At 39.7% G+C, this 26,170-nt stretch overlaps 1 protein-coding gene across 2 annotated transcripts; it reads left to right on the forward strand.

Moving 5' to 3' along the window:
* The first annotated feature begins 1,585 nt into the window (after positions 1 to 1,585).
* Positions 1,586 to 20,425, forward strand: LOC134224148 (elongin-C). 2 transcript variants are annotated; one of them, XM_062703418.1, is made up of 3 exons: positions 1,586 to 1,784; positions 1,951 to 2,163; positions 19,440 to 20,425. In XM_062703418.1, exons 2-3 carry the CDS (start codon positions 1,958 to 1,960, stop codon positions 19,579 to 19,581), a joined length of 348 nt encoding a protein of 115 aa, XP_062559402.1. In that variant the 5' UTR covers positions 1,586 to 1,784; positions 1,951 to 1,957; the 3' UTR covers positions 19,582 to 20,425. The 2 variants fall into 2 exon arrangements, with proteins under 2 accessions (XP_062559402.1, XP_062559401.1); XM_062703417.1 differs by having other exon boundaries at positions 1,588 to 1,784; positions 1,938 to 2,163.
* Positions 20,426 to 26,170: the final 5,745 nt, after the last annotated feature.

The raw sequence follows: 26,170 nt of genomic DNA on the forward strand, positions 1-26,170 counted from the left end.
TTTAGAAGAGAATCGCAATAATTGATGCGTTGTTTAGCGCATCTTTAGGCGAATCCAGCGCACTACTTCCGAAGTTGGGAAAGTTGCCTGTATCTGGAGAAAAATCCAACTTCGGTATAAAAAACGTTATAATTTTTTTCCGGATAGACAATATTGCTTTTTGCATTGAAACTTTTCGTTTCGTCGTTGAGTACAATGACATTTGTCATTGTTATTAACGCACAAATAAAATTTATTTGTTAATTTTCTTTAAATTTTTGCCAATAAAAATGTGTGGATTTTTATTAGTGAAGGATCATCCGCAGGCTAAATATCTGATGCATCGTTGATCAGCCCTCATGAAAACCTGTCTGTTATTCGCCGACGAAGGACTCCTTAATCGGTCTCAGCCTGTTAAACAGGATACGCGACAGGATTTTGTACGCCGAGTTCAGAAGGGTGATCCCTCTGTGATTGGCACACTCTAGTCTATGCCCTTTCTCATAGATTGGGCATATGAGACCATCCAACCACCTGGCAGGCAGTTCTTCATCCTCCCATATTTTCTGGATAATGTGGTGGATTGATTGATGCTTGGCAGTTACTCACTTCCGTGTTTGAGAAGCTCGACCGGGATCTCGTCCTTCCCAGCAGCTTTACTGTTTTTCAACTAGTTTAGAGCCTTCTTAACCTCGTCCAGCGTTGGTGGTTCCACAGCTTGACCGTCGCCGACTATATCCATCCTGCTCCCTACACCTTCATTTTCACCGTTCAACAAATTCTTCGAAGTGATCCTTCCACCTGGCTGCCACCATTGAGATTCTCACGTCCGAATGTGTGAGTGGCGATAAAAGGAAAACAAACACTCCTAGATGGTGCTACTCAGCAAAGTTTGGGTAAAAATGAGTATATTTCCATATATTTTTTGACTCCTTCGCAACCATTGTGATGACTCGATCAATTTTGAGGTTATGAGCAAAAGGTAAACAAACATGTATTTACACAGGCCGAATTGCACATCAGTGTGCGAGCATTAAACGTCACTCATCTCTATAGTTTTGTCTGTCAGCAAATTTCCCTCACGGTCATTGCACATAACGCGCACTGGCGCAGTCTTATGCCGCGCGCCATTGACAGTTGCGTAAAACCTTCACATATCGTTTCTATCCATGTTTTTCTGCGGTGGTTTATCTCTGTTGGAACGGGTACGAGCTTGCATTTTTTTAGTTTGAAAAAACAACCAAAATGTTGGTCGTTTCAAACAGAGGTGATTTTTCTCCGTTCCTTTTTATCATTGTTTTGAAATATTGAAAATATAGACTGAGGCGAAGGCGAGTGTAGCCAAACGAACTGTCAGTTAGTGTAGCCAAACGAGCATGACGTCACAATTGCAATCCAAGCAACGGAGCGTATATATGACGTCATATTCGCGTGGTACACTGTGAAAAAACGGAAAAACACACTAAATCGAAATGACTCAACCGTGCCTCCGCTCGTCTATGGAACCTATAGTGTCTATAATTGAAAAGGCCTATTACTGACAGATTAAATGATTATTGAAATATTTCGTATTCCAGTGCGGCCAGTTTTTGATGAGATTGACGCGTCGATGACAGCACATCAGGATGCAAAAAAATCTTCCGCTTGTTTTTCCAATTTATTCAACTCAGCAACAAAGCGTGTTAATCAATTTATAAAATTTCGCTATTAAAGTTGATTATTTCAGTCGTTTAGGAAGAAATTGTACTTATTGCAGTGATTAAATTTGTTTACTGTGTGAAGAACCCTTCAGAAAGTGTTGAAAGGTAAGATTACTTCCCCTGTTTTCAATGTTCCGGATGTCTGCCGCATTCCGATTGTTCGAACCTTGAGAATATTTTTTTACGAAGTGTGAAGTCATCCCCCAAAGTTATCCCTTGATGTGACAAAATAGTACAACAAATTGAGCCACTTTTTAGACATTACCCCCAGGCTCGCGATGGAGGACCGCAGCGGAATCGAGCGGATCTACGGTGGCTGTGAGGGTCCAGATGCGATGTACGTCAAACTGATCTCTTCCGATGGTCATGAATTCATCGTCAAGCGGGAGCATGCCCTCACCTCGGGAACGATCAAGGCCATGCTCTCCGGACCTGGACAATTTGCGGAGAACGAGGCTAACGAGGTCAACTTCAGAGAAATACCGTAAGTGTCGCTTTTAGCTTGATGAGACACCTTGGAAAGGTCTAGTAGTGTAAACGAAAAGTTCAATTATATAATTAGTGGCTTCATTTTGGAATTTCTTATCATTTGTTGAGATTACGATTAGCGATTCTGTTTTCAAATACGCGAGCGTTCTTCAATTGTCGTTCAATTGACCCAAGTTGTGCGCTGCTACGCGAATGACCTTTGGACCATACTGTTTTTTGCACCCCATGTACGCATTCATTTCGCAAAAAAAAAAATGCCGGTATCGGCAGCTATAAATTGAAGTTCGTGCAAGATTTCAGCATTAATCATCGAAAGTCGTTTGGATGTGTTTTTGCTCTATTCGACCTCATATGCGGATCGCTTTTACGAAAACAGTCACCAGATATGTGTACATGGAAACTGAAGATTTTATTTTTTTTTGTATGAGTAGTGACTACCGCTTCTGTCTTTTAAGCAGACTTCTTCTTCTTCTTCTTATTGGCATTACATTCCCCACTGGGACATTGCCGCCTCGCAGCTTAGTGTTCATTCAGCACTTCCACAGTTATTAACCGCGAGGTTTCTAAGCCAAGTTACCATTTTGCATTCGTATATAATGAGGCTAACACGATGATACTTTTATGCCCAGGGAAGTAGAGACAATTTTCAAACCGAAAATTGCCTAGACCGGTACCGGTAATCGAACCCAGCCACCCTCAGCCATAAATTACGTGACATTTGTAGGAGTAATGTTTTAAAGATATGAAACACATTGTAGATAGTTATGCATGTTACTACAAAGGGCGATGATTGGGGGTGATAGATCACATTTTTACATGACGTATTTTATGGATTTCTCTTATGGATTTTATGGGAATAAAAAGCCTTAGGGTTGCCCTGAACTGTCACTGTCGTTGCGACTCTATTTGCTCCATTGACGCTTCCTTAAGAATCGTCAAACTGCCAGCTATAGCAACAGTCGCATCGCGTTGGTTTGGAGAAACTTTTATTATGATTCGTAATTATATGAAAGTAGTGCTCGCTGAGACCGGGCCACTATTTGCACGAAATTCTTTAAAATGCCTAAATTTATATTCATTCGAAAGCTTTCGGCGAGTATATTAAGGATCCGAGTTAAATTCTTCAAAAGATGAATCCCTCGTTAGTTATACCCGAAATCATTCTAATGGACCTCTCGATTTTTGTCAATTCTTGACTCACCAAAAATGTCATAACTCCAACATTTCTCAACCGATCATAGAGATCAGCATATCATTAGAAAGAGGAAGAGTGTATCCTCAATTTTCAATAATAAAAATAAAAGCAGCCATATTGAAATTAGCCGCCATCTTGGATTTTAAAAACTATGTTTTCGCCTGGTTGGCAACCACCGATTTTGAATATCAACACATCGATGGAAAGCTTGGCTTATATTGTGCATTGTGTTCGATAATCTCATGTGTATATTTTTTCTATCAAAAGTAACGATCTACGAAAATATTTTTTGAAGGACCATCTGACCTACGAACATTATTTTTATGGTTAATATGATACTACGACGTCAGTTCCTTGATTTCATACACTATTCTAAGAAAAATATATATATAGCTCTTTTAGTGGAATGTATTCAACCGTCTAAGACGAATTAAGTACTGTCCATTCAATTCCACCAGTGATTTTCGTTATCTTTGCAGATACGTATTTCGACCACACAGTTGTGGTCGAAATGCGTATCTGCAAAGATAACGAAAATTAACTGGTGGAATTAAATGGACAGTACTTAATTCGTCTTACACTATTCTAAGCCAAATATGTTTCAAAAATGAAAAGCATATCTACAACTACAACAGTATTTGAAGGGCTCAAAATTTTTGAGCATAACGGAGCCGTATTCAAGTTATTGTATTGAATAATTCAAGAAGTTTGGTATTGGTAAATCGTACATAACTTTTGATAGAAAAAAAAACATACACCTGAGATTTTTGTACACAATGCACAATATAAGCTAAGCTTTCCATCGATGTATTGATATTCAAAATCAATGGTTGCAAACCTGGCGGAAAAATAGTTTTAAAAAAGAAATCCAAGATGGCGGCCAAATTTAACATGACTGCTTCAATTTATATGCTGATCTCTATGATCGGTTGAGAAATGTTGGAGTTATGACAGTTTTGGTGAGTCAAGAATTTACAAAAATCGAGGGGTCCATAAACGTGATTTCGAGTATAACTATCGAGAGGTCTATCTTTTTGAAGAATTTAATTCGGATCCTTGATATACTCGCCAAAAGTCTTCGAATGAACATAAATTCATGAATTTTTAAGAACCTCGTGCAAATAGTGGCCCGGTCTCAGCGAGAATTACTCATGAGTACATAACAGATGAGTATAACGATAACAACAAAAAATTTCGAAGATGTAAAAACATTATTTTAATTTTCTCGTCTACCGTTTTTGCCTTTCTCGTACACCAAGTTGTATGGAAAGTCTATATGTTCACTAAAAAACGAATTTTTGATGTGAGTTCCCGAGGGCCGACTTTCATATATTACCGGTCAACTTAGCTCTACGAAATTAGGTGATGTCTGTCGATTAAGCTTAATCACTGGATGGCGTTATAGTCAGAACTGGAACTAGCGTGCAGCTGATCTCTGACTAAAAAGTGCGACATGGGAAAATATATTTGGCAACATAGTGAATCCCTTTGATCCCTTTGAACATATTCTCGGCCAAACATAAATATGCTTTTCTGAAAATAAGGGAATTGTTCTACAGGAAACTAAGGAATTGCTCCTAGAACGCTCTCTTTAATTCCAACCAGAATTTCTTTTGTATTTGATTTGATTTGATTTGAAATTTGTTTCGAAATTCAAAAATTTTTTTTAGTTGCTTATAAATTTTATTTGAAAAAAAAGCTTCTCCTAGGTTTGTTTTGTCTAGGAATTACTCCAAGTATTTTTTAAGTAAATCCAACGAAAAGTCCATCAATAATGTATCCAAAAAATCCTCCATAGCGAATTTCTTCAGGAAAAAACTTATTATTAAACCAAAATTGAAGGTGGTTCACATTGCCCCTACTGCCCCTACAATTGAACTGTTACGCGTTTCTCAAAAATTTAGAAATGAATTTGGCTCCTATTCGCTTTTCAGACTACGAGCTTTACCACTTTATAAAATGTATTATGATGAAGAGTATTTAAAAATGAAACGTCATATGCTTCATTCCCAGTAAACAAATGGCGAACTTTGGGATAAAGATACTTCGACACTATTCATTCATTTATTTAGTTAACATCTAAACAGATAACACTGAATCAACAATTTGACGCCACAATGCACGGTTCGAGGCCGCATCTCTCCATCCTCGGATACGCCCCACGCTCGCCAAGTCGTTCTGCACCTGGTCTGCCCATCTCGCTCGCTGCGCTCCACGCCGTCTCGTACCTGCCGGATCGGAAGCGACCACCATCTTTGCAGGGTTGCTGTCCGGCATTCTTGCAACATGTCCTGCCCATCGTACCCTTCCGGCTTTAGCTACCTTCTGGATACTGGGTTCGTCGTAGAGTTGGGCGAGCTCATGGTTCATTCTTCGCCGCCACATACCGTCTTCTTGCACACCACCAAAGATGGTCCTAAGCACCCGTCTCTCGAATACTCCGAGTGCTTGCAAGTCCTCCGCGACCATTGTCCATGTTTCATGTCCGTAGAGGACAACCGGTCTTATAAGCGTCTTGTACATGACACATTTGGTGCGGTGGCGAATCTTTTTCTTCTGGAGCCCGTAGTAGGCCCGACTTCCACAGATGATGCGCCTTCGTATTTCACGACTAACGTTGTTGTCAGCCGTTAGCAAGGATCCGAGGTAGACGAATTCCTCGACCACCTCGAAGGTATCCCCGTCTATCGTAACACTGCTTCCCAGACGGGCCCTGTCGCGCTCGGTTCCGCCCACAAGCATGTACTTTGTCTTTGACGCATTCACCACCAGTCCAACTTTTGTTGCTTCACGTTTCAGGCGGGTGTACAGTTCTGCCACTTTTGCAAATGTTCGGCAGACAATGTCCATGTCATCCGCGAAGCAAATAAATTGACTGGATCTGTTGAAAATCGTACCCCGGATGTTACGCCCGGCTCTCCGCATGACACCTTCTAGCACAATGTTGAACAACAGGCACGAAAGTCCATCACCTTGTCTTAGTCCCCGGCGCGATTCGAACGAACTGGAGTGTTCGCCCGAAATCTTCACACAGTTTTGCACACCATCCATCGTTGCTTTGATCAGTCTGGTAAGCTTCCCAGGGAAGCTGTTCTCGTCCATGATTTTCCATAGCTCTACGCGGTCTATACTGTCGTATGCCGCCTTGATATCAACGAACAGATGATGCGTTGGGACCTGGTATTCACGGCATTTTTGGAGGATTTGCCGTACAGTAAAGATCTGGTCCGTTGTCGAGCGGCCGTCAACGAAGCCGGCTTGGTAACTTCCCACGAACTCGTTCACTAATGGTGACAGACGACGGAAGATGATCTGGGATATCACTTTGTAGGCGGCATTAAGGATGGTGATCGCTCGAAAGTTCTCACACTCCAGTTTGTCGCCTTTCTTGTAGATGGGGCATATAACCCCTTCCTTCCACTCCTCCGGTAGCTGTTCGGTTTCCCATATTCTGACTATCAGTTTGTGCAGGCAAGTGGCCAGCTTTTCCGGGTCCATCTTGATGAGCTCAGCTCCGATACCATCCTTACCAGCTGCTTTATTGGTCTTTAGCTGTTGAATGGCATCCTTAACTTCCCTCAAGGTGGGGGCTGGTTGGCTTCCATCGTCCGCTGAACTGACGTAGTCATCTCCTCCGCTGCCTTGACTTTCACTGCCTGTACTCTCAGCGCCATTCAGATGTTCCTCGTAGTGCTGCTTCCACCTTTCGATCACCACACGTTCGTCCGTCAAGATGCTCCCATCCTTATCCCGGCACATTTCGGCTCGCGGCACGAAGCCTTTGCGGGATGCGTTGAGCTTCTGATAGAACTTGCGTGTATCTTGAGAACGGCACAGCTGTTCCATCTTCTCGCACTCCGCTTCTTCCAGGCGGCGTTTCTTCTCCTGAAAAAGGCGGGTCTGCTGTCTCCGCTTCCGTCTATAACGTTCCACGTTCTGCCGGGTACCTTGCTTCGACACTAGGGCGTCCCAAAAAAACATTATGTTCGAATAGTCATAGAGCTCAAGCCTTAGATGAAAGATTTTCGCATCTGAAGCATTTCTGTGGAACAACCCAAAATTCTAAAAAATAGTTTAGAGGTTCCGACAGAGCGATTTTTCAAAAAAGGTATTTTTTCGCACTTAAAGTCATGTATTGGCTATTTTTGCCACATTTTAATCACTTTTTCAATCGTTAAATATTTTTCGAATTAGATCATAATGAGTATCCTACGTGGTAATACCGGTTAATGCTGGATACGGCGAGTGGGCTATCAAATAAACGTTCAGAATAAAAAAAGGTAATACCGGTTGGTGCTATGCAATAATAAAACTTCTAGAACCATTTAAATAGCATGAAAATGCATTTGTTTTGATAATTTTCGCAGAAATTCACCACGTGTCCGTAAAATATTTTTTTCTCGTACTTTGTCAACCATTGTATTTTTTAAAAGGAAAGTTTTCGTGAAAGAAGATCGCAAAAATATTATAATGGGTCTGCGATATTAATGTTTTAGTAAACCTTTAAAACCATGAATATTTGCTAATTTATCAAATTTTAACAATATTCTGGTGGTTATTTCAATAATTTTGACGTTTTTGACATCGAATAATAGGATATGAGTCCAGGCTGAAGTTTTATGTAGCATGAAAGCATTAATGCATTGAATTTGTGTTTAATGATGTCTTATAGCCTATTCAGATTGGGCTATTTATGACTTTGTTAAGTGAGAGGGTATCCAATTATTACGAGGTGTTCAGACTGCAGCAAGATAATATTCCGTGTATAGTAGAAAATCGAAAATTTGTTTTCAATGAAATGAAATATCTGCAGTTATCAGACGTCGCAACTCATTTCTGATTAGTGCGCATGATAGTACATCCATGCGTGCATGATGCGCACTACTAATGAAATATTTCAAATTGTCGCGACTCGCGTCGCAGCGCGAGTGCTCAATCGCGCGGTCCGGTTTGGTGGCGACCCGACAATATATATTGACGTTTCCATGCTTCCTCATTTGCACGCTAATACAGGGTTGAATTCAAGGAGAGTTTTAAAATTTAATTTGCGAAATCAAGCATTTGTGTGGCGACAATCGAACATTTTTTTCTGAACAAAGTTTCTACGAAAAAAAATATGAAAAGGGATTTTCGAAGAATATTTGAAGCTCTCATTAAGGATAATGAGCGAAGCTACATTCATTAGTTGGGTGTGCCGTTCTTCGGGGAATCAGACTATTCCTCAATTTATGTTTAAGTTTAAAAAATATTTTGATTCTGTACTATGATCGAACGGAGATTTGATAGAAAAATTTAGATACTTTTGGGAATTCTCACAAATAAATAAAAAAAAAGGACGATTGGACCAATTTTCAAGAAATATGATCGAACTAAAATATATTTCCACCAGTATCTCCATGTATGAAGCGCAACTCAGCAATTTTTTTTTTTCAAAAATGGAAACTGAACCATTGCGTTCTACTCGACAATCAATGATACAGCTTCTAACAAAATCGAATCGTGTCAATGTGATATAATTTAAACTGGATGTTGGATGAATATGTATAAATTATATGTATAAACCCATTCAAATCGTACAGTTGTCCCACGTGAAAATGTTGAAATCCAAAGTATATTTAATCACAGATAACAGATATTGAAGCTAGAACAAATTTTATTGAAAATCCTGTGTAAACTTTTGAATTTATATACGTTGGCACACTACTGCCATCTACTCAACTGATTGCGGCTGTACATAAGGATGCAGCTGATTAACAACCGTCGAACGCAACCAATGCGTTTGACAGCCGCATTTGGGCTGCGTTTTCAATAACAATGATCCTTGCGCCATCTCCAATCGATTGCCAAACGCGGTCCCAATTTAAAATACATTTGAATTAACGGTTGCGGATGTTTACACACGTATCGGATGCCAGCCTCAATATCTGTTATCTGTGATTAAGCCATTCAAGGAGCAGAATTGAAACAATTTATGAAATCATGTTTATTCATGAAATATATTCGTTTTACAACCATTCCTACGTTTTAAATTGTCTTCCGCATTGGCCCTTGAACTTTGAAAATTTATTCGATTTGTTCTATTAAATCTAGGTTTAAGTTAAATACTTCATGTTAATTCTAGAGAGCATCTGTTTTTTAAACAATTCATGTTGAATAAGTGGAGAATAAATAATTATCATCATTATTTTCAATAATTATCATCATTTCATCATATAAAATGCTTTCCACAATCCGAGTTCAGCGCTCAGAAGATTTCCATCTAACATGCATTCGACCCTGGTGCGACAGAAAGAGCATGACTGTCAACTACGAAACGAAATGAAAACAGAGAGAATTTTCTCTCTGGTAAAGAGAGCGTGACGCTTGTCAGTTTTGTTTTGATGAATTTCTCCCTGCATTCCAGTTAGAACGAAAGCTCTCTCGTAATAATTGTTCGTAATAAATTCTTTTTAGAGGGTATCTTTTGACAGCGCAAAATGTATGGAATATTACGTAAATAATGACATCATAAAGCGTATTTACCCTGAAACGCCAATTATTATGTCATTAATGGCGTAATCTGAATAGGCTATTAAGTATCATTGGCTTACATAATTCATGAAAACCAGTCAAAACCGATTATGGCAGTCCAACAAGCAATCTGACCTAGGTTTCCATGGAGTTTTGGAGTGTAGAAATATGCTTTCAATAATTCCCTTATTTGTCTTAAATTTTCTTGACGTAACATTGACATGCACCATATTGCGAACTTCTCATTGATATTATAAAAGGCGAAGTAAATCCAATTTTTGCTAGATTGAATAACAGTTTCCAATTCCGCTCAAAACAATAGTATAAGTTTGCTTTTTACTTTATTTACATTTGGTTGGTAGTTTCTCTAATAATGCATGTTATGGAATATGTCACCTTTGTTCTAAATTAATCGGCTCTCGTATGTTGGTGGGAATTACTCAGCTTAGTTCGTAGTTTTGCTATTTATTTCGATTTCGTTTACTATTCGAACGAAGTACAATATCCGGACAGTGTGGATATATCAGAGTTTTGAAAACGCATAATTTTATTTTAAACTTAACCAGTGTCTTTGCCGTTTTTGTTTTAAAAATGTCAACTAATAATAAGCGAGTAATGGGCAAATCTATTACCGATTTTTTTTCAATATTTTGCTGGTAACAATGAATCAACCTTTGGAAAAAGAGTATGTTACACCTTAAATAAAGTAAAAAAAAGACTATGTCAATAACACAGCACACACTAGTAACTATGGAAAGCATTATTGTTCTTTAGATCGCTTTGACCGGTTGAATATATTTGAAAATATTTTCATGATTTATCATCACAAAAATGGCATAATTTAAACTGACTGCTTTTCAAACTATGTTAACGGACAGATTTATGTGATGTTAAAAACGTTAGAATTGTTGAAATTACCATTAAACAATTGTAGAATCTCGATAGATTAGCCAATTTTGAGGTTTTTAAGGTTTACTAAAACTTTAGTAAACTTAAAATCTCAGCCCCCTTACATTATTTTTGCCTTTCTCGTACAACAAAGTTGTACCGAAAGGCTATCATTTCACTCCAAAATCGAACTTTTTATAGAAGTTTTTTTTCTTTTTTTTTTTTAATTGCTTTATTTGCGTGATTTTTTTTTAAAGAAGTCTCGGAGACCCATGATGTTATATACCAATCGACTCAGCTCGTCAAACTGAACAAATGTCTGTCTGTCCGTGTGTATATGTGTGTGGATGTGTGGAAAACCGAAAAACATTAGCCACTTCTTCATATAGTAATTCTTAACCTTAATTAATAACATCTGATCCCATAGTCCAATTTGGCCAATTTTCAATAGCAAACAATGGGACAGGATTCTCAGTAGAATGGAACTTGTTGTGAGTGATTCGGCCAATGCTAAGTTTCAAAAAAGTGTGTATACAAAATTTTGTACAAATACGCACACATACATACATACCCACATACAGACATCACCTCAATTCGTTGGGATCGTAAGTTATGATCAAAATACTATTTTCTATGCGCAAAACACGCTAAAAAACACTCACTCATATTTTTTTTGTATTTTTTTTTGCACGAGAAAGGCAACAACACCACTAGGTGGATTGATCAGGGTTTTTAAAATCGCTCTGTCGGAACCTCTAAACAATTTTTTAAGAATTTTGGGTTTTTTTTACAGAAATGCACCAGATGCGAAAATCTTTCATCTAAGGCTTGAGCACCATGACTTTTCGAACATAGTGTTTTTGGGACACCCTATTCGACACTGTTGTTTCAAAAGTGGTTGTGAGCTGGGAGCGGTCCTAGTTGATGTGGAATTGGCAGGAAAAGGCATTGGTTACGCTTGCGACTTTCGTCCTTATGAAACAACAATGTCGACTTTTTATCAAGTGATAAAGTTTGTATTTGGACTGAGAAGTAATTTAGTTTTGTTCAGAAGTCTGTAAAGTTTAGGTCAAATTGGTCAAATTTACCGTTATCATCAGATCAAACACCGACTAAGTTCTACTGAAAATATTGTTGAGTCGATATGTCTTCCTTAGCAATAAGTATTAAAGTATTAGAGCAGAGTATTAGTATTAGATATTATTGAGTCAATTATCGACGATATCGGATTTTGTAATATCAGTTATCGTATCCATAATCTCAATCCGATATTTATCGATATTATCTGATATATCGATATCGTTACAGCCCAAGTCTTTCGGAAGTATTCTCCGTCTCTAATGGAAACAATAATTAATTACACAGGAATGCTTTCCACCTTCCTGAAATGGCTAAAAGGAGTTGGCCATCGCTATCATTGATTTATATGTGAATGTTGCATATTCTATTCTCTCAAATTTTCCACGGTAATTTTCCCAAAGGTAGAAATTCAGCTTGTAAATTTTGCAAATTAACAATGGAAATTCTAACGTAGTTCCCGTGCATACTTACTCGAGTTTTCCGTGAAAATGCCCCCGATTTGAAAGTTCGAGTAAATTTGCTCATAATTCTATCACGCGCGAATATCTTTGAGCTATCTTACCTAAGAAGGAACTCGAGAAAAAATTCACATGATGTGAATATCCGCGGAGAATTCGTGAGTATTTCCACAGAAATTTCATGAGGATTTGAACGAAAATTTTTGGAGAAACATCGACTGTGAGGCAAAGTGTTTAAACATTCTGTCGCTTTTTGTATCTTCTATAATATCAGGCCTGGTAGCGCGTCACTTTTTAGTGACTTGGTCACTATTCTAGTCACTAAAAAGTCACTATTTGTATCTAAAAGTCACTAAAGTCACTATTTTTCGGAAAATGGTCACTAAAGTCACTATTTTTGCATTTCCTATTGTAAAAAAATTCGCAATAAAAATAATTTGTACCAACTATCATCACCACCATCATCGTGTTAGCTTCATGATGTACGAATGCAAAAATGGTAACCTGGCTTAGAAAGAAAATATTTAATTAAAATCATGTCCTATAATCGTCTCCGAAAAATTAAGGGGGTATAATAAAAAAATAAATATTAAAAAGAAACAAAATTGAAATAAGATTTGTTAAAGAATGTTTTGAAAATCCTAGAAATTATGCGAATTTTGTTTTGTAGCCCCCTCAAAATATTATTTTTGGGCAATACAATCCGAGGGGAGGGGAGACATAAATGTTTTTAAATATTTCTATCGGCCTTACCATTTTTTGTTACCTTTGATACTTAAGTCTACCATTCAGAAATTATAGTTTATTAAAATTTCTGGATTTCTAATAAAAGACCATGGTTTTATTGGATTTTCAAAATTTTCATCAGAATGCCACGTCGAGTTCAAAATCTCAAAAACTTCATTTAAATTTGTTATTAAACTATAGTTTAATAACAAATCAAATTATATTTTTAAAGTTTCTTCATTATGTTAATTATGTATTGTGTATTAATAAAACAATTTGTAAGTCCAAATGAACCGTTTGATTGAAAAACTGCATATGTAACATATTTGGCCGAAATGAAATTTTTATATATTCTGTATCCTCGTCCAAAAAAAAGGTATTCTGCAAAAAAGGCAAAAAAAAATATGTTCAGGAATGTATGAAAAAAATTCGTTTGTTTGAGAAACTACAAATGTGCACGCACTTAGAAGAGCAATTCTGGAGTACTGCTTACAGTTTTCGCACTGGAAGTGCCCCAGGGAGTTGAGTTTTGCTTAAAGCTATTGATCTGTATCAAAGAAATCGAAAGATTCGGTGCTATGTAATTTGTTCAAGAAATGTTTTTTGTTGTGTTTTCGAAATTCTGCAAAATTGATAGATGCAGTTTCTCAAGCAAATCATTCAAATAGTTCACTGTCTAGGAATCAATTAAATTATTTTATATTATTATTTGGCTATTATACAGAAAACTTAGCTCATATTAAACATCAAATGGTCGCACCAAGCGGTTTTTGACTGATTCATAATATTCTCTTCGTACAAATAAAATTGGAATAATTTCATATCAATTCATACATTTATTTGTTGTAGGATATCCTCAGTTATGGGGTTGAGGGATATTCGATAGCTTGGGAAGAAAAATGGAAAAAAAGTTTGGTTGGTGCTTGGTGCGATTTGGCAGAACCCCGACAAAATGTTGTTGTAATTATCAACAAAATTTTGTGGCACAACTTGTACCTCACTAACCGTTCACGGGACGCCGAGTAGATACCTTCTCGTGGTGTGTTAATACTTAATATGAGGTACCATGGGCACATTGCTAGCTTCTGGCTGATCCAATGAATACTATCCTCAGTATCCAACTCCTTGGTACTTATGAAAGCGTCCCAGTCACTGGCTTCTTGCTTCCATCCTCTCCCTCCTTACAGTAAAGGTGGGCGTGGCCAGTAGCAGTAATTCCCATGCTTATGTTGTTTTTGTCTTTTCTTGATTCCTGATAGCATTATATTAATATAGATAGGGATTTCAAAAATAATACATTAGTTTGCAATCTTCGAATTATACCGTAACAATGCTAATGCAACTTGTAGCTCTATACCCAGTTCAAAACTTCATACAAAAGTCACTATTTGTTCACTTTTTCTGCAATAGAAAGTCACCAAATATACTCTATTACCAATATAGTCCACTCTGGCTGATTTGAGCAGACAACACAGTAGCGCCGCGGTGTCACAAAAGCCAAGCAATGTATAGTGAAGAGACATTCCGAGGGGTACTTAAAAGTATGATTCAATATGCAGTATAGAAATTCGAAATAATATGCTAGAAATCATCCCATGACCCCATTTTGATATCTGAGTTTAAAAATAAAATTTTGAAATACGTAATTCAAATTTTCAAATTATTGGCGCGGCACACGACGCAGAAAAAAAGAGAAGTCAATGTCTTCGTAGCAATTTCCCGATTTATTGGCAAGATGCTTTAAAGCTAAAATGAATTCACGAATGTTATAAAGTTCATAGTTTTTCGTACAACAATACTCACAATTTAGTGACTCTAGTCTATAGTTTCCACGTCCTAGCTACCGTCCAGTAATCACTTCAGTCAGTATTTCTATTTTAAATTAATTTTAAGGTCTTAGTCTTCAATTCAATCATTAGATCATAGCTTTACTTACGATTTCGTATTCGTTTAGGATAGAATCTAATTTAGTCAACTAAAGTGCACTCAATATAGATTAGTTACAAAAATTTCTGCATGTAAGTAACCTAAAATAATAGTTGTAGATTTACACTGATTATTTATGTTTAGAATAGGTTTTGCATGTTGACTCACTAATATAATTCAACTTTGTAGTTTAGGTAACAATTAGGAATATTTCAATTTAGTTTATATTTAGTATTACTAAGAAAAACAGGCTGCATAATCATCATCACCGCACTTCAACTAACAACATCGTTTCGTTTCGTTGATGGAATTGTTGATTTCGCTGACACCGTCAGAGCTGTCGGATGACAAGCGCTCTGTCAGATCTACTCAGCATCCCCGTGGAAGTTTTCGGATGCAGCACTGACGTTCGTAACGCCTCCCGCAACATTCCCCTCCACGTAATGCTGCGACAGTCCAGCAGGATTACTAGCTGGAAGTACATCAAGTATGGCAAGTTTTGCCACTGGACGGCGTACAATTCCGCAGTTGTCTGAACGTCTACCTGTCGAATGCGACCATCTCGTCCTGGGATAGCATGCACGACCTTACCCCTAGGCCATCGGTTCCGAGTGGCCTCACCTGTGATGAACACGAGATCTCCGACTTGAATGGGCTTTACCTCGTCATGCCACTTAGAACGCCGTGTCAATTCCGGTAGATATTCTTGCATCCACCGTTTCCAAAATTGATCAAGTACATAGCGACACAGATTCCATCCATTTCGTAGGGCTTGACCTTCGTTAACCGGTATCTTCTCTGGCTGTTTGACTCCGTTTGTACTGAGTAGAATGAAGTGATTTGGCGTTAACGCTTCTTGATCTGACGTTTCCAGAGGCACGTATGTCAACGGTCTGGAATTGACCATTGACTCTGCGTCGCATAAAACCGTATGGAACACTTCTTCTGATGGGGCACGGCATTGGTTTAACGACTCCATAGCTGTTTTCACTGCCCTGACCATCCTTTTCCATGCTCCGCCCATGTGTGGGGAGGATGGTGGGATGAAGAACCATTCTGTATTGGTGTTCGTGAATGTCTCTGCTAGTTCTTGATTCAATGCCGCTAGTTGAGCGGACAGCTCTCGGCTGGCACCGACAAAATTTGTACCGTTGTCGGTGTAAATCTTTGTAGGTGCACCACGACGCGCGATGAACCTTCTCAGCGCTAGCTTGCAGGACTCCGTTGAAAGAGACGCAGCAACCTCCAAATGAACAGCTCTCACTACCAAGCAAGTAAAGAGAGCGACCCACCGTTTTACTTGGCTGCGGCCAATTTTTATCCTGTTAAGGCGAAGGTTCTTCCGCTTTGTGTTCCTGATATTTTCAAATCAACCTGGCGAGAATTGGCTTCATGTCGCGTAACTTTCGCTGTCCAGGTCAAACATAGAGGTTGCAATTTTCCTTCCAAATTCAGCAGATCTGCCAGTTCTTTATCGATCAATGTTGATGATGATCCTTCATCTAGGAAGGCGAAGGTTGATATTTGAACTCCTCTACCGTACAATACTACTGGGATTATCCGGAATATCGTAGTGCTTCGACTTCGATTGTGAATGTTGACGACGGTACGTAATTTTGATTCTGAGTCAGTGCTTTCGGATGTTGTTGGTTTAACGGCGTATGTTTGGTATGGGTGCAAAGATGGATGATGTCTCATAGTGCAATCTGCGATTCCACAGGTACGAGTTGACTTGCAGGACCATCGTCCGTGCGGCACCAGACAACTATTACAAAGTTGGTACGTTTCACGGCTTTCAAACGATCTCTCAGACTCAAAGATTTAAATTTGTTGCAGTCCTTGATTCGGTGTTTCACACTCTGACAGATGTAACAAGGCTTTCCTTGGGTGTCCGCTTTCCTTCCCTGCTGAACGAATTTTCGCGGTTCAACAATCGCGTGACTGTGGATGAACGCTTTCTCTTTTTTTGGCTTCTCTGCTCCACCGATCCTAGCTCCGTCGAAGTCGCTGAAGTGAGCTACGTCGCTCGCGGCGGATGTAATTGCACTCATATACTCGCAAAATGTTCCCAAATCAACCAGTCCTACGTTTCTCTTGTACAATGCCCAATCGAGCCGAATATTTGGTGGCAGTTTGTCTACGAGCTCCTGAAGAAGGGGTTTGTTAGATGTGCTTGCTGATTTGCTGCCATGAGATGACCAACGAGGTTCTGAACGACGAGACCAAAATTAACGAGCGTCTCAAGTCGCTCCGCTTTCGGGGTGGGAACACTTCGTACCTTTACGAGCAGCGACTGTGCTAGTCGCTCTGCGCTCCCGAACAAAGATTCCAATGTTTCAATTAGTTTCGGGACCGATGAAGGTAGCAGAAGGTTGCTCCGAACGGACTCCAATGCTTTGCCCTTAAGGCATTTTTGCAGTCGCATTAAGTTTTCTGCTTGAGAATACCCACATATTGTGGTGGAGTTTCGAAAACTGCTTATAAAAAGCGGCCATTCCTCAGGGCACCATTGAAAATTGGCAGCTCCTTGGGTACAACCTGCCTAGCAGACAATTGCTGTTGGAATTGCCCCCACGACGCCTGCTGAGTCTGTAGCTGCTGCAGCTGATTGACGTATGGTTGAGACTGTTGCTGTTGTGACGGATGCGATGCCCATGGTCGATGCGCTAGCGCTGATGAGACAACCGAACCGGGCGGTTGCGGTGGTGGTGGTGTATATGATTCTTCTGCGCGCAACACAGATGGGGGCAATGATCGATCTTCTAGCTGGTCACATATACCAGACCTCGATAAATGCGGTTGTCGGTACGATTGTCCGATTACTGACTGCACCGCGCAAGGTCGTTGTGCACACGATAGTTGTTGATTCGAAGAATGGATAGATGCCACTTGAGACGCTTGTGGTACCGGTGGAGACAGCGACGACTGCGATACTTGTGTTTGGAACGCTTTTGGTGGTTGTGCTGTAGTAGATCGGGCCGATTCGTCATCCAGATTTGTAAGTTGCACGACATTTGACGGCAATAACGATGATTCGCTTACTGGTGGAAGCGAGTTAGGTAACTGAAAAGTGGCTGGCCTCGATATCGGTTCCGAGAACAAAAACGTAGGTAGACGAGGTCGAGGCACTACCTTTGGCAGTATTGATAACTGCTGCAAGGGCTTTGTTAAAACCGACTGTGTGTAAACGGGTTGTATTGCCACCGGTTGTATTGTAGGATGTGTACGTATTGGACCACTTACTGCTGTTGAACGACATTCATCAATCGATCGAACTGGAGTCGAAGCAGTGATCGGATCCATATCCACAGTACCAACATTGTCGGCGACTAAATCACTGACCAGTGGAAATTCGTCTACTACTAGCCACTTGGTTTCCTGGTTTTTTATGCACTGTTCCAGTGTATCTCGATAACATACCTCCGCTAGGCGCAAACAGTCCAGTGCCAACAGTAATCGGTGGAAAAATCTCCTCAACGTTAACCGGCACTGGGTTTCCACCAGCAGCTTCGTCTAATCCTTCAATCCATTCTTGCACATGGCTGCGTCGGCTAACTCGACTACGGCGACTTCTATGACTTCCAGCTTCCTCCTCCTCTACTTCGGCAACTAGCAGAGAATACTTCTCGTCTAGATACCTTCTATCATGTGCTGCTTTGGCTTCTAGAGCTTTCTCCTGGCGAATACGATCCTGCTCCTGCTGCTCTAGAATTAGTTTCTCCTGTGCCCTTTTCTCTTCCTCCAGTCGCATGAGTTGTAACTGGAGCCGTGTTGACCGTGAGGTAGTGTTGGTTCCTCCAGATATGGAATCACCACTTGCGGTCGCCATTGAATGACAAACATTGCACTTCCACTTACCGTCCAGACCCTCAGTCATCTCCTTGCACGCACGATGATACCAACGATGACACCGATCGCAAGCTATCATGTCTGCTACGTGATAAGGGATTTTGCATCTCTCGCAAACGCACTGTGGTCTTTCAGCGTTGGCTTTGGCCGCCGCTCGCGTAGTAGTGGGCATCATGTATTCGTCCTCCGAATGACCTTCTTGACCGTTTCGTCTTCAGCAACGCGACAAAGAATAACGAGTTAAATTCTTTAAAGAATATTGACTTCTCTTTTTTCTGCGTCGTGTGCCGCGCCAATACAAATATTGTAAAATTAGTGTAATTTTTGCAACTAGCGCACCCCTTGGCTATCGTTTTCAGGCGTTAGTTGCCTTTTGTGACGCAAGATGGTGTGAATGTGCTGTCTCTTGCCTAATATATGGGGATTCACAAAGTGGACTATATTGTTAATATACCATATTTGAAGTCACTATTTGGTTACTTTTTCGTCATCGTTGGTCACTAAAGTCACTATTTTGAACGGTATTCATCGCTACCAGCCCTGTAATATCTACGACATAATAAAATTGACTTAATTTTTGAACATTATTAACAAATAATTTAACAAAAAAAAGTTTAACATCTTATCTTTTTCTTCTAGGTCACATGTCCTGGAAAAGGTTTGCATGTACTTCACCTATAAAGTCCGTTACACCAACAGTTCTACGGAAATTCCCGAGTTTCCCATCGCACCGGAAATCGCACTGGAACTGCTGATGGCTGCTAACTTTTTAGACTGTTAGGTACTATGTAATAGTGCGCGTGATCGATCGAGAGTATAAGAGAATGAGCGAAGGAAACTGCAGATTGGGTATTGGCATAAGAAGACTCGAACAACACTCATAAATCAAAAGCATACACTTTGTCATCAATATCGTAGGTACCGGGGTGTAAAGAACCAGACGAACTCACAACGATGACTGCGAATACTCGCACTTTCATTGTGATGTTGTTTCGACAAACAGAATACTATTTGAAATCTAGCAGATCAGTTCGAAAGGTTGCAATTCTAAGTAGCTTTGTTTCAAATACATAACGTGTTGAAAATAGCAAGAAAGTAGTGTAAACGAGGGGTTTCTAACAAACTGCAGGTTCACCTTTGGAAATGATTTGCTAGAATTGAATCTACCTATAATCTTTACCGCCTTAACAATACGAAATGTTTTGTATATTTTTTTTTTGATTTTCGAAATGCATTGCACATTGTCTGAAAATAAATTGTTTTCAAACGATTTGTAGAATTTTAAGCACCATAATTTATTTGTTTGTTGTTAGTTGAAGCCGGTTGACCAAGCACTCGGCTTTGGAGCATTTTTTAAGAAAATATTGATAAATTGAAAAAAACATTTTACTGATCAAGCTTTTTTTCATTGGCATATCCTTCGATTGCGTGTTTCTTTATTTCGTTTTGATCTTTTGTTATCATATATTACACTTATTAGAATAAAAATAATTAAAATAATTGAGCAGGAGCTGAGCTAGGAAGCAAATAAACGAAAGTCTTTACGTAGAAATGGCGCTACCAGCAAGGAATGTATTCGATTAATAAAAATTAGAGGACAAATGGGTACATTTGGAGATGGAAAATATGTTGCTGTTTGGAACAAAAACGAAAGAAATGCCTATCTATAGAATCGGTTTATAACAAACTTCTGATTGGATTTTCGATTCCATTGAGATCGATGCCGCCAGAGGCATATGGTACCCTGTGATGATAGTGCCGTTTCTCTGCACGCCAGATCTCTAATTCGCACCCTCGAGCACAGTGTTCAACAATGAATTCGAATGCGCATCATACACTACTTCAATCCATCGAAGGTCATAAACGAGATTGACACTTCGTCTGCAACCCGAATACCTGATTTCGAGGCACCGAGTGTTGCACATTTCTGCCTAATGGCGCAAATAATAAAAGTTTGCATGGGGTTTCAGTCCAAATGCATAGGAAAATACACTTTCGTCCCTCTTACGTTCTAGAAATTGGCTCAAGACCCAGTTGAGCTCAGAATTGCAACAAAGGTAGTTGATATGTTAGTGATCAATTCCAAAGAATATTATACGATGATTACATGAACTTTTCTATAGTTTTCGGTTGATTTACTGAGAGTTAGATTGTGAACTTTGAAAATTATTGATTGCCATGAAAAACATACGCATGCAATCAAAGCACGGCGTGTTTGGTAGAACAATATTATCACAAAAAATTAGCATCGCCAAAATGTCAACTACGTGAAAATATAGCTTCTTATCTTCCATTCCTGCATTCCAATCTAGCAGCAGGGACTATGTCCAAGGGCTTGACGACCCCTCCCCAGGACATCTGCGAGTTGTGGGGCTTGCCTAGGATATGGTGGGGTTTGGCAGTGGGCCCTGTTAAATTCCTATAAAAAGCTGCATGTATCCGCAAGTAGGCCCCACCAAAGCGACCGTGTGCCGCTCAAAGCGCACAAGCCCAAGTCCTGGTGTCAGGTGGGACACAAAACAGACCTGACACGACGGCCCTCCGACGAGACAGGAGGTTTGCGCAGGCCCAATAAGCCGCCTGTAAAACCAATAATTACGAGCAATATAAGAGATAATACGACTCGATATAATCGGCAAAGACCTAGGCGACGAATAAAGGATCACGATTGGAAGCTTGGAACATGGAACTGCAAGTCGCTAGGTTTCGCAGGTTGCGACAGGATAATCTACGATGAATTACATCTCCGCAACTTTGACGCCGTGGCGCTGCAGGAGATTTGCTGGACAGGACAGAAAGTTTAGAAAAGCGGGCATCGAGCAACTACCTTCTATCAAAGCTGTGGAACCACCAACGAACTGGAAATCGACATCAACACGTCGAAGACGAAGTACATGATAGGAAGAGGCTCAAGAGAGGTCAATGTAAGCCACCCACCACGAGTTTCTATCGGTGGTGACGAAATCGAGGTGGTTGAAGAATTCGTGTACTTTGGCTCACTGGTGACCGCCGATAACGATACCAGCAGAGAAATTCGGAGGCGCATAGTGGCTGGAAATCGTACGTACTTTGGACTCCGTAAGACGCTCCGATCGAATAGAGTTCGCCGCCGTACCAAACTGACTATCTACAAAACGCTTATAAGACCGGTAGTTCTCTACGGACACGAGACCTGGACGATGCTCGTGGAGGACCAACGCGCACTGGGAGTTTTTGAAAGGAAAGTGTTGCGTACCATCTATGGTGGGGTACAGATGGCGGACGGTACGTGGAGGAGGCGAATGAACCACGAGTTGCATCAGCTGTTGGGAGAACCATCCATCGTTCACACCGCGAAAATCGGAAGACTGCGGTGGGCCGGGCACGTAGCCAGAATGTCGGACAGTAATCCGGTGAAAATGGTTCTCGACAACGATCCGACGGGAACAAGAAGGCGAGGTGCACAGCGGGCAAGGTGGATCGATCAGGTGGAGGACGATTTGCGGACCCTCCGCAGACTGCGTGGTTGGCTACGTGTAGCCATGGACCGAGCCGAATGGAGAAGACTCTTATATACCGCACAGGCCACTTCGGCCTTAGTCTGATTAAATAAATAAATAATAATTCCAATCTAATACCAACCGCCATTCACGAGTCACTCCCAAGTTGAGTCTTTAGTTCATTTTTTAACCATTCTTTATGAATCAAAGGCAATAAATGAATATTCTTCTTATTATTTTATTTCAAGCCTAATTTCAAAGGCTCAGATGTGGACAAACATACCGGAGCCGAAATAATTAAATTCAACACTTACTGGTATGTTTTGACAGCAATCTTCCCCTGATCAATTTACTTTTGTTTTGCTACACTTTTTGGATTTAAATGTAAATTTGATAAAAAATTAGATAAACAAAAATTCGTAGAGATTTATCCAGATATATGAGAATTTACAAATTGATTGTTTGAGCTCGAAAAACGATGGAATTCCGACATTCAAGACATAGAGATTTTTGAAAACCTACAATTTCTTATCACTTTTTTAAGGATGATATTATCAAACCATTTTTACCTATACCTTGGAGATGAGCATGCCAAGACCATGCTGCAGGTGGCTGAGTTCTATCCCCGGTTCGGTCTAGGAAATTTTTAGGTTAACCCTTTTGTTACCGACAGGGTACCCGGGTACCTTTTTCGTTTTCAAGTGAAATTTTTTTAGGGTTCTAAACATCGCAGGAAATTGAAACTCCGTGACATCTTCAAACTCGGCAAAATTAAGGTTTGGGTGGTACGAAAATGATAATCCAGTAAGGGGGGGCTTAGGGAGGGGCTTCTGAATATTTTTACCCCGTAACGTACCGACAGGGTACCCGGGTACCCACGTTTTACCATAACTTCGTCAGTTTTCAACGGATTTGGACGATTCCGTATGCTATGGATTAAGAAACTCATCATATATCCGATCCATGTCACAAAAGACCGATCCAGATTACCTGGTTACCGGAGTTCCGGATTTGCTAGACCATGTCTCAAAAATGGAGAAGTTGATCTTATAGAATCCAGATGATGATTTCTTGTATCCTGAGTTACCAGTTTCGCAGAAAATTCGAGGATTATGACTTCCCAACGTATTAGGACCACGTGATCATATGGACTCGGAACGGACATCCCGGAATAGGTTCCCGTGGGCCCTATAGTGGCCGCAAATTAATTCCTGGCAATATGGGTATCAAAATTCTTGAAATTGTGTCGGGAACATGTTTTCCATGTAGATGAGACCATAGGGTGGATATGCACCGGAATGGTCATTCTGGAACAGGTTCCCGGAGGGCCCGAAGGGCACGTAGTGGCCAAAAATTCATTTAGAATAAACCCTAGCTATATGGGCATCAAAATTCTTGGAATTGTTCCGGAAACATATTTTCCATGTAGTTGAGACCATAGGATGGATATGAACAGGAACGGTTGTTCTGGAACAGGTTCCCGGATGGCCGTAGGGGCCAAAAACTCATTTAGAATAAACCCTAGCAATATGGGTATCAAAATTCTTGGAATTGTTCCGGAAACATGTTTTCCATGTAGTTGAGACCATAGGATGGATATCAACAGGAACGGTCATTCTGGAACAAGTTCCCGGAAGGCCAGTAGTGGCCAAAAACTCATTTAGAATAAACCCTGGCAATATGGGTATCAAAATTATTGAAAATGTTCCGGAAACATGTTATTCATGTAGTTGAGACCATAGGATGGATATGAACCGGAACGGTCATTCTGGAACAGGTTCCCGGAGGACTCGTAGGGGCCAAAAACTCTTTTAAAATAAACCCTGGCAATATGGGTATCAAAACTCTTGGGATTGTTTCGAAAATATGTCATCCATAAAGTTGAAACCATAGGTTGGATATCAACCAGAACAGTCATCCTAGAACAAGTTCCCGAAAGGCCTTTAGTGGCCATAAACTCTTTTAGAAGACATCCTGGCATCAAAATTCTTGGAATATTTTCGGAAACATGTTTTCCAAGAAGATGGGATTAATGTTTGGTCATCAGGCTGAATGGCTGTTGGGCCGAATGGTTATTGGGTTGAATGAGAAGTGAGGAGTGAATAGTGAGAAGTGAGCAGTGAGAAGTGGAAAGTAAAAAGTGAAAAGTGAAATGAGAGAAATGAGAAGAGAGAAGAGAGAAGTGAAAAGAGAGAAGAGAGAAGTGAAAAGTTACACAGTGTTGACCCGATTTTGTCACTCCCCGATTTTATTTACCTCCGACTTTATCACATTTTTATTTATTTATTTATTTCGTCAACGGACGTAGACTAGTACATATACAATATACATATTTTTCTTTATTTTCTTAATGCTATAAATACGGTATTATAGAGTAAAACAATAAAAATAGTTTGGTTAAGTAGTGTTTAATTTTGCGATTTAATGTAAATTTAGATGTGTAGGTTTCGAATTGTGACAAAATATTTTTTTAGGTTCTGCCGAGACATTGTAAAGTCAATAGTTTCGCAGTGTTGATTATAGATGGCCATCATCTGATTGAGAGGTCCGAATTTTGCATAATTTGTACGGCAGTGATTAATTAAAAATGTATGTCGATGACGCAGTTGTCGAGATGGCATATAGAAATTTAATTTCGATAAAATGTTTGTTGAATCAATACGCTGCGAAACTATATCGTTAATAAATGAAACCATTGCAGTTTCTCGACGCTCTTTCAAAGATTGAATGTTTATAAGCTTGCAGCGTGCCTCATATGATGGGAGTGGGAATGTTGTCCAACCTAATTTACGAAGAGCAAATAATAGGAATTGTTTTTGTACTGATTCTAATCTTTCTTCGTGTGCTATTGAAAATGGAGACCATACAATGCTGCAATATTCCAGTATCGACCTTACATAAGCAATATATAATGTTTTAATTGTGTATGGGTCATGAAAGTTATAGCAGAAACGTTTTATAAAACCCATCATATTATTTGCTTTATGAATAATGGTGTTGTAATGGTCGATGAACGTTAGTTTGGAGTCCAAGATAATTCCTAAATCCCTAACTCTATCGCATTTCTCTACAACCTGGTTTCCTAATGTAATTGAGAGATTTGATGCTGTTCTTTTTCTGCTGAATGATATAAGGTTACATTTTTTTTACATTCAGTTGCAATAGGCTTTTATTGCACCATTCGTAGAATGTGCATATTTCGTTCTGGAATATGTTGAGGTCATTTTTATTCCCTATTTCCAAAAAGAGCTTCATGTCATCTGCATAGATTAACACTTTAAGTTTGCCAAGAATGAAGGAAACGTCCTTTACATATATTATGAATAATAGAGGCCCCAAATGAGAGCCCAGGGGGACACCGGAAGTGGCTTGAATGGGTTTTGATCTATTGTTGTTAAATTTCATAATCAATTGGCGATCAGTTAAGTAGGATTCAAGCCATTTGAGTAGTCCCGGCTCAATTCCAGTTTTTTTCAATTTTCGACCCGGTTTTATCACGTCCCGCTTTTGTCACGTTTTATGACCCATTTTGTCAAAACAAAATTTTTTGAAAATTTTAGTCGTTCTTTTTATGTCTGTGGTTCATTATAAATCATTTCTGAGTACCTGTCAAGAATTTTTAAGTCTTTTTGACAAGAAATAACGGAAAAAGAAGATAGCAAGTGTTTCTTCTAACTGAGCGTCCCCTCGGAAACCTGTATGGACAGGACAGGATGACCTGTCCATTGTCAAACCATCTTATGGCATAATAACCTAAAAGATCATGCTTCCGAGACAATTTCATGAATTTTGATACCCATCCATTGTCAAACCATCCTATGGTCCAATTACTTATCGGATCATGCTTCCGAAACAATTTCATGAATTTTGATACCCATATTGCCAGGGTTT

This window comes from Armigeres subalbatus, chromosome 3 (assembly GCF_024139115.2).
Source record: "Armigeres subalbatus isolate Guangzhou_Male chromosome 3, GZ_Asu_2, whole genome shotgun sequence".
Lineage (NCBI taxonomy): Eukaryota > Metazoa > Arthropoda > Insecta > Diptera > Culicidae > Armigeres > Armigeres subalbatus.

What these genes read in the sequence shown, in the direction of transcription:
- LOC134224148 (XM_062703418.1), top strand. Translation starts at nt 1,958, where the DNA reads ATGGAGGACCGCAGCGGAATCGAGCGGATCTACGGTGGCTGTGAGGGT. An exon ending in GTCAACTTCAGAGAAATACC is followed by an intron (nt 2,164 to 19,439) that starts GTAAGTGTCGCT and finishes TTTTTCTTCTAG; the next exon opens with GTCACATGTCCTGGAAAAGG.